Source organism: Photinus pyralis, unplaced genomic scaffold, assembly GCF_008802855.1.
Source record: "Photinus pyralis isolate 1611_PpyrPB1 unplaced genomic scaffold, Ppyr1.3 Ppyr1.4_LG8, whole genome shotgun sequence".
Classification (NCBI taxonomy): domain Eukaryota; kingdom Metazoa; phylum Arthropoda; class Insecta; order Coleoptera; family Lampyridae; genus Photinus; species Photinus pyralis.
Window position 1 is genome coordinate 33076971 of NW_022170819.1, and position 10015 is coordinate 33086985.

General features: G+C 37.2%; 2 protein-coding genes and 1 long non-coding RNA gene across 3 annotated transcripts; all 3 read left to right on the top strand.

Moving 5' to 3' along the window:
• The first annotated feature begins 455 nt into the window (after nt 1-455).
• LOC116179553 lies at nt 456-884 on the top strand. The gene has a single exon (XM_031499351.1). It carries the CDS (start codon nt 456-458, stop codon nt 882-884), a length of 429 nt encoding a protein of 142 aa, XP_031355211.1.
• A 967-nt stretch (nt 885-1851) lies between these two features.
• Nucleotides 1852-3455, top strand: LOC116179554 (uncharacterized protein F54H12.2-like). Its single transcript, XM_031499352.1, has 2 exons — nt 1852-2068; nt 2287-3455. Exons 1-2 carry the CDS (start codon nt 1852-1854, stop codon nt 3453-3455), a joined length of 1386 nt encoding a protein of 461 aa, XP_031355212.1.
• A 2760-nt stretch (nt 3456-6215) lies between these two features.
• LOC116177608 lies at nt 6216-6864 on the top strand. Its single transcript, XR_004146712.1, has 2 exons — nt 6216-6399; nt 6709-6864. It is a non-coding gene; the product is annotated as an uncharacterized LOC116177608 (long non-coding RNA).
• The last annotated feature ends 3151 nt before the right edge of the window (nt 6865-10015 follow it).

The window sequence follows — 10015 nt, forward strand, 5'->3', positions numbered from 1 at the left end:
TGTAAATCGAGACAATCAGAAAATTCAAAGTAAAGACAGAGATTTTAATTAACCTTTTTTTATCGACATAAAATTAAACTTGAACAATAAAAGATTGTTTATACCCCTCGTTAAATCTGTTTATTATATATACATGACCAATTGTAAATTAAGTCCCTATATCTACCATAATACTGTCTATAACAATCAGACATACTAACAATATTTATACAAATCCTTTCGTATAAGTTTAAGTAATTAAAACTAACATCTACAAAATAACTATTATTAAACAACTCAATATCTATATCATCCTTAATTTTATTTAAACTACCTATTAGAGTATCTACAAGTTCTTGACTGGAAATTAAACCAGAATGTGGCGATGGTTTACATATAGTAATACGTATAGATATGTGGACGTTCTACAAGATCTTGTGTCTGCGTATAACAAGAGTTATCATTCTGCAATCAAGATGGCACCGATTGAGGTGACAGATGAAAACATTTTAATCGTTTGGCAGAATCTGTATGCGAAGGGATTTGGTAAAGAGGCTCAACCTAAATATAAGGTGGGACAACACGTGAGAATAGCCAGAAGCAAGCATCATTTTGAGAAGGGCTATGAGAGCAATTTCAGTCAAGAAGTGTTTAAAATCGTCAAAGTTATAAATCGTCGACCTCCAGTTTATAGAATAGTAGATTTGAATGGTGAAGATATAGAGGGAACTTTTTACGAAGAAGAGCTGCAAGTTGTTACACTTGATGAGAATACAGTGTTTAAAATTGATGAAATCTTAGAAGAGAAAGGTCGTGGGAAAAACAAAAAGTATTTGGTCAAGTGGAAAGGATATAGTGAAAAATTCAATTCTTGGATATCTGCATCAGAACTAAAAAAGATATGACGGAGGAATTTTATGCAACCTTATTGAGCAATAGTTCCATGGAATACTTCCCCAGCAATACGACGTCAAACTTTGTAACACAGCTACCAAAACGTATAAGATTAAATGGGCGGTGGTGCGTTGGTGTTTCGGAAATTCAGTACCCGTGTTCGTTCGCGTCAATAAGTGAGATCGATAATTTAATATATTATAGAGTAACACCTCCGGAAGATTTATCTGCAAAAAGAGTGTTAAAAAACGCGGCGGACTTTTTTCGTGATGACTCCGAACAAATAACGTATCACGCTAACGGCTGGCATGTAATTCGTTTTGCATCAGGGAACTACGATACTGTCGAGGATGTAGTTAGAGAAATGAATAAGCATGAGATTATAGGAAGATTGGTGACTTTAGAGTATTACACTCTTACTAAACGTGTATCAGTTCAAATTAAGACAGAAACACTCTCGATACTGGGTTTTTCAGAGCGTCTTGCTTTACAATTGGGATTTCGTCCCGAACAAAACATTGTTCAAGATCCAGTGCCACCCCATCCCGCCAGCATTTGGATCGGATTGCCCTCACAAATGTTCATCTATTGCGATATTGTAGAACCACAAATCGTGGGGAACGTTGTATCTCCACTAATGCGAATAGTTAATATAACTGCTGAAAATTACAATTACGGCTGTCATAAGGATGTTGTGTTCTCCCCAACGCACTATATACCTGTGATGATAAAAGAATTTGAAAATATTGAAATAAACATAAGGACTGATACTGGACAATCAATGCCATTCGAGTTTGGAACATTGAGCTTGAAGCTACATTTTAAGAAATGGGGTGTCCATACCAACAGTACTACGTAAATCAAGCCGGTACTGGCATTGGTACGATTTATAGGGGGTCACCGTATCAAAGAGGTCATGGGATAGGGAGCTGGTTAGGTGGAGTGTTTCGTAGTATTTTACCATTGTTTAAATCCGGAATGCGTGCAGTTGGGAAAGAAGCTTTACGAACCGGTACGAATGTACTAGGCGATATAATCGAGGATAAGCCTATCAAGGAAGCGTTTCAAGATCGAATTCACGAAGCAGGAAGAAATCTAAAACGCAAAGCCGATGAAAAAATTGATACATTGATGCAAGGATCTGGTTATAAAACACCTCACATACCCAAACTTGATCAGTTTAAAATTGCAAGTCGTAAGAAAACTACATCAAGAATTAAAAAACCTACAAAGCCCAAATTTAGTGACATATTTTCAAAGCAATAAACATGGCATTCCTTCACGCGCAGTCTTGTGAGTGCATAAAATCAGAGCTGGATTTGTTCGCACTGCCAGCGACTCAAACAAGTATTGAAAGTGGCGAATGGGTTTTTTACAAACCTTTATCCTCGTTAACCGATGATGCTCCGATAGAATTCGTAATCCCCGGAAGCGGGAATGATTATTTGGATTTAAGTCACACTATGCTCTATATCACGGCAAGAATTGTAAAACAAGATGATTCAATATTGGGTGTTGGAGATGTTGTAGGTCCAGCCAACAATTGGTTACACACGCTGTATAGCCAGGTGGAGATATGTTTAAATCAGAAATTGGTGTCGCCACCTAATAACACATATGCGTATCGTGCATATATTGAAACTTTGCTAAATTATGGTTTGGAAGCCAAAACATCACATCTGGGGTGTTCATTGTGGCACAACGATACACCAAAAAAAATGGACACATTAACAGCAGATAACGTAGGTTTCACTATACGTCAAGCCGCAGCAGCCGAGAGTAACATGATAGAGATGATTGGACATGTCCATGCCGATTTGTTTAACCAAGAAAAATTTCTCATAAACGGTGTTGAAATGAAAGTTAAATTTGTGAGATCCAGAGATTCGTTTAGCTTAATGGCTGGTGCAGGTGCAACTTATAAAGTAAAAATTGTCGATGCCAATTTGCTGGTACGAAGAATGAAGATAAATCCTACAATTCTTCTCGCTCACACTAAAGCATTAGAAACGTCCGCCGCAAAATATCCTATTACTCGAACCGATGTAAAAGTGTTAACAATACCAACCGGAATACAGCGTAAATCTTTAGATAACGTCTTCCTTGGACAGCTGCCAAAACGTTGCATAATCGGTTTTGTATCCAATAAAGCGTTTAATGGCGATTACGCGTCTAACCCTTTCAATTTCCAAAACTACAAGATTAATTACATGTCCCTGTACATCGACGGACAGCAAATTCCTTCAAAGCCGTTGCAACCTGATTTCACACGGGAAGGATTATACGTACGGGCATATCATACTTTATTTTCGGGGACGGGTATTCATTTTTTGAATGAAGGAAATAACATATCGCGTTTAGATTACCCTCACGGCTACTGTTTAACTTCCTTTGACCTGACACCTGATTTATCCGCTAACGCCACAACACATTGGAATTTAGTTAGGAATGGTTCATTGCGCATCGAAGTTGGATTTCAAGATGCGTTAACTGAAACAGTAAACTGCTTGGTATATGCGGAGTTCGACAATGTCATTGAAATCGATAAACACCGAAATGTTAACGCAGATTTCAACAGTTAAAAGAGAAATCTCAAAATTGCGTACATTGCATAGTCTTACGCACATCAATAAGTTCGAAAAGCAGAAAAATAAATTAAGCTGATATCCTACGTATGATTTCACTAATAATAATAAATAAAAGATCAGTTTATACGAGTCCTTAGCCAGTTTAAATGTTTTCTGCAATGGATGCATACGTCGATATGCAAGGTTTCCGAGGTACTCTTAATGAGTTTATACCCAAAGAAATTTCGATTGTTTCCTCGGAGGGTCCGAAATGCACGACTCTATTAATAAAACCCCCTCAAAATTATAGTATTACTGCAACTATGAAAAAAGAGATTCGATATTTAGAGGATTATTATCATGGCTTAAAGTGGACCTCCGGTCACATTCGATATGAAAATTTTGAAGAGGAACTACGTACCCTGCTACAGCCATTTAGCAAGATCTATGTTAAAGGACTAGAGAAGCAGTACATTCTAAATTTCCTAAACAAACCTATAATAAATGCAGAGGATTGCGGATGCCCTTCTTTAAAGAAGCTGAAGAAAGAATTTGGAGGCATTAGGTGCTTGAATCATAACAGTGAAACTTTAATGTGCTCGCAAGAAAACGCTTTAATGCTATACGAATGGACCCAAATTAGCTCCACCGATGAATTCCCTAGAACTTCAACGAGCCCTGAATCACATACAGGATTCTGTAAGGCCTGGTGTTTTTGCAGCTGATAAATTACCAAAATTTATTCGTCGTCCATATGGACTTATAGTCAATACAGATGTTTCCACCAGACCTGGTCAACATTGGAACGCTATCTACATCGATAAAGATGGAATTGGCGAATTCTTTGATTCCTTCGGAAGGTCTCCATGTGGCCTTCATTTAAAATTTTTGAAAGCCAACTCTAGACGTTTTACATGTAACTATAAAATGTTACAACATCCCCTTTCGACTTTTTGCGGCCAATATTGCTTGATGTACTTAGTTTTTAAAATGAATAATGTTGCCACTAGCGATTTTGTAAACATGTTTAATGATAACTTAAAGTCTAACGACGACATCATCCGTTTATTGTATACTGCTACGTTTTGTAATATAAATTTGTTTACATTTAAGGGTTGATACTAATAAAGACAAGTTAAAATCGTTTAAAGATCGGTTGATTTTTTATAAAAAAGCATCCCTTTTGAGTGAGGTTCATAAATATGGTTTAAAGCATAGCGGTCGACTACGTGACCACGACCCTGGAAAAACTCGAGGTCAAAGTCCAAGACCACGACCTTGGAAAAACTCGAGGTCAAAGTCCAAGACCATGACCTTGGGGAGGTCAAAGTCCAAGACCATGACCTTGGGAAAAACCCAATGCTACGACAAGTTCATAGTCCAAGGCCATGACTTGAGGAAACCCATTGCAATGGCCTCGGGAAATACCCAAATAAGAAATGTACGCTCTAATTTCAGTTAGTATTTGACTACCGACTCATTAACATCACCTAACGTATTGTTACAAGTTTTATTAGCCTCGCATAATCTACTGCAGTTTACGTAATTATACAGTGCTAATCTGTGCATCTCTCTTTCTTATATGTTAGGGTGTGTGTGTGTGTGTGGATAAACTTGGAAAAAACAAGGATTTTCAAACAAAAACTAAGAAAAAGTAAGTACACAAATATTTTCTTGTTTTGCTTGCTTCTCGCTTTGCTTTTTCCTCTTCTTCTTCTTTGTAAAATTTGAAATGTATGGATTACCATTTTCTAAGAGTATGTACTTAGATTAGGTTTGTAATACAACATCTCTTATTTTTCTCTACACCTCTCTCTTTTAAATTCGCTAGGAAAATCCCAGAGCACAATTTTAGTCCAACTCAAATCCCAGAATCCAAATCACACAATCTCAACTCAGCATCCAAGACCACGACCTTGATCCAGAATCCATAATCACAACCCTGCCCCAGGATCCAAGACCATGATCCTGTACCAAAGTCACGATCTTGGGAAAAACCCCAAGACCACGACCTTGGGAAAACCCAAAGCCACGACATTGGGAAAAACCCAAAACCACGACCTTGGGAAAACCCAAAGCCATGACCTTGGGAAAAACCCAAGGCCACGACCTTGGGGAAAACCCCAGGTCACGACCTTGGGGAAAACCCAAAGCCACGACCTTGGGAAAAACCCAAAGCCACGACCTTGGGAAAAACCCAAGGTCAGGGAAACCCCAAGGCCACGACCTTGGGAAAAACCCATGACCTGGGGAAAAACCCATGACCTTGGGAAAAACCCAAGGTCAGCTGACGTCACAAAATCCAAGATGGCGGAAGGTGTCCCCCTTCTACTAGCGCTTTATATTATAACTCGTTGCCTAGTGCCTTCAAAAACTTGACAAAACCACAGTTTTAAAAGAAAAGTTAAAGAGTTTTTGTCATTAGGAGTTTTTTATAATGAAAAAGAATATTTAAATAGATAGATGAAGTACCTATGTGTTTAAATTATATATATATATTTCTATGTTTGTTTGTTGACGCGTAAATTTGTTGTGTATACAATTGTTATTTACAAATAAATGATAAATGATAAATGATATTACTTTTAACCAAGTCACAAATCTTTCTTCACGATGACAAAGGGGTAAGTCATTTTTTGGAAGAACTAGCCATTGGACCCAAAATTGTTTTCGCTTTGATGAAAATTATTTATCTTAAGTGCAAGCAATAGACGGTGTGATATGATAAGTAATAAGATTATACCCGCGGTTTTCTGAGTATATATAGCCTTTAATTAAGTTGGCAAGCCAGAAAGCTATTCAACATGAAAAGTTTCATCTGTACTCTATTGGTATTGGCGTTAGTTGGCCTGTCAATGGCTGACATAGAGTGCTATCATACCGATTTGAATCTAGATACATGTAAAAAACCTTACTGTGATTGGTGGTGGGGTTCGTGTCCTGAAGGATATGAAAGATGGTAAGCTCCTTTTGTATTTTTCTATATGAATGATTACCGGTAGCTAATTGTATTGTAAGAAAGTAGAAATGACTCTTTATTTTTCGATTTAAGGAATTTAAGATTTATTCTCATCTCTCACTTGCTAATTGTGCTTTAAGAAAGTAGTAATTTCTTTATTTCTCGATTTATGGGATTTAAGCGTTATTCACATCTCTCATCTCTCACTTGCCTCATCTGTACTTCTGTAACATTCGCAATATAGATGTTTTTATTTCATTTTCAAACTTACCTTAAGACCTATTAATTTATATTTATGTTATGTTTCAGCCACTGGAATCCATTGAACTGGTGCGCATTCTTTTCCCATACCTGCTGCATAACAAAATAAATTCACGATGGTTTTGCCTCTACATTGATGAATTCAATTATTTCAAAAAATGTATTTTATTCCTACAAAATGTATATTAAAATATGCCCACTTAATGTAAGTGTATTAATACGCATTATGTTACTGTTTGAGAAGGTATTTAAAATAAGCCTTTAATATTTTTGTAGTAGGTACTAACATCTAAAAATATAATTATTTATTTTGAATATATCTTTAGGTTAAATATAACCAATATCTCTCATGATACCAAAGAAGAATAAAAACAGAGCTTAAAATACAAGTAAATGCAGTAATTTTATTGCATATTTACAATCTGTTCCAGATGAATAGGTAAATGTTGTAATAAATAGTGCACTAAATCAAAGAATATATACTCTTTGACTAAATTAACTACGACCTGCCGAGAGCAATTCACCGAAGACTCTGTTACCTACTTATAAAATTATAAACTAATTGTTTGATTATGTATTCCAATTTTCATATGTTGATGATCAAAGTGAATAAACCGATATTACCGAATCCGTGGTTGCGGCATTCTCCGGTTATTTGTGGTGACGTTCTATTCACGGAACGCTACCAAGTACCGACTTCAGAGCAACATCAACATAACATTTTTTGAGTAAATTTTAATTATTATTACAGGGCGCGAACCATAAAAAGTACCCCGTATTCGCGGTTTTCCACGTCACGGTAAACTTCGAGTCAAATAGAAAAAATTATCAAAGTCCTCGTGTGAGATCGAAGGGACTTCAGCGCATTTTTGTGTGGCAGATCAGTGTTTTAATAGCCACCATCAATAAAAGATCATGTCGAAGGCTACCACATTCCCTTTGACGGTACCCACTTCCGACGTCCCGTTCACCCGCAATTCGCGTTTGAAGATTTGACTCCACCATCAGGAAGATCGTGTCGGGGGCTATCACATTCCCTTTGACGGTACCCACTTCCGACGTCCCGTTCACCCGCAATTCGCGTTTGAAGATTTGACTCCGCCATCAGTAAGATCGTGTCGAGGGTTACCACATTCCCTTTGTAGGTACCCACTTCCGACGTCCCGTTCACCCGCAATTCGCGATTGAAAATTTGACTCCACCATCAGTAAGATCTTGTCGGAGGCTACCACATTTCCTTTTTCGGTGCACATTTATATTACACCCACATTTTGGTGGATTTCGCTAAAAACCTTCCACTAGATAGTACATAATTTTTGGGGCACTTCTCATTGCTCGAGGTTCTATTGGCGACACGAGAAAGAGAGACAGCGATTCGAGATTTACGAAACGTTAAACTGCGTCACAAAATTCGCAACGGAAGGTAAAAGGCGCCCGAAGTTGATACATCTCGAAGACGCGCGCGCGCGCCTTGCGAACGGTCGTTAATTTCGCCCCTAGGATAACAAATAAAATTCCGCATTACAATATCTTTCCGACGACACCAATTTGAAAAGAATCGGACCAAAACTGTAGTAGAAGATAGGAAAAAACTGAAAAACCTTCACGTTAGTAAACTACGATCGAGGATGACGCCCAGATGTCGCCAACCCCATATCATATAGCCCTGTCCCTAAGGTTGACAAATTACACGGCCTTGTAGATACACGTACACCCCCCGTTGCCTTTCTACAAGAGTTCTTCTACGCGCCCACATTTGCTGTCAGCCAGCCAGCCAGCCAGCCAAAGTGAGATTAAAAGCTACTTTTTACAAATAAATTTAAAAAAATGCGCTAACAAAACTACAAGTTCAAATGCCCTAAAATTTTAGTATGTTATAAATGGAACCTTTCTCAGTACGCATACAAATTTTTACTTTTAAAATTTAACCTTTTGGCATATATTCATCAGATACGTTACCATGAGGCCGATATAACATATTTGGGGGAAAAAAGTGTGAAAGCACTGACAAAATTGTACGTTTAACCTCAAATAGTCAAATCACAGATTTAAATATTATAAATCTGTGGTCAAATGTACTTCGCAGCTGATTCTGATAGGGAGTTTTAATTTTATTAAGGATCCTCAGATCCTTTATAGTTTTGTATTGTCGTCCGCCCGTCCGTCCGTCCGCCCGTGTGCGCTCTAACTCTTTTTAAAAGTGGCCGATTGTGTTGAAATTTGGTGTACGGGTACCTTGGACATTAAGGACGGACGCTATTGATTTTGAAGGAGCTGGTTCAACAGGAACAAAAGTTATAGGGCTTCGAGTGAATCGGGAACAGGAAAAACCTAGGGAAAAACTGCGGGCTCGATATAATAGAAATCAACATATTTCATTCTCTAGGTCATGTATCGAGTTCGGACGGCTAGATTATTCCCTATGACTTTTAGATGTGTAATAATTCAATATAACTCTTCTATGTGGTATAAGTCAAAAGTTTTAGAGCAAAATGTACCCAAAATTATTCTATACACATAAATTTTGAGTTGTAAAGGCTTTCAAACGCATTATCTTGATGCTGAAAGAGTACATCACGTGCAGATTTGATAACCGCATGTGTGTGATTCAAAGATGTGTGTGATTCAAAGATGTTAAATTATTTTTCTGGGATCACATGGATTTTGATCAAAACATGTCAAAATCGTTATTTATGCACCAAGATCGATGGGAAAAAGATTGTCTCAAAGACCAAGACATGAATTTGATGCATTTTTGTTAACTATAAAATGTATTATGTAAGATTAAAATAAATTGTCGTTAAAAGTGATTGTAATACTGAGGATCCTTCGATATTTTGTTGTATCGGTGTATTAAACATAAAAGCAACATTCTATTGCTACCTACCGGGACAATAACTATTGAACGGAGTATAAGTGGATTGATTTGGTATAGCAAATGTTGTGTAACTTCTCCCTGGCAATTGATAAGGAGCATAATCATTATATTGTAATATTATATTATTATTATTAGTATATATAAAGCGCGAGAACGTGAACGCGAGTAGACGTCTTTGCACGAACTTCGCATTTGAATCTGTTCTATTTCGTTATTTTTTTTTAATTTAAGTTATGTTAGGAATGTCTACATGTGTTATTTGTAAGTAGACGCTAAATCCGGAAAAGGCGATAAAGTGCGACAATTGTAATCAATCGTTACACACTGCGTGCTCAGGATTGTCAAGGTCCGAGATTAAAATATTTGCCGAAAAGGATCGCAGAATTTCTTACAATTGCGATAAATGCGAGGGTCATCTCATGCAACTGAAGGAGCTTAAAGATTTAGTTGTTGATTTAAAGAAGTATAGCTTGAAGA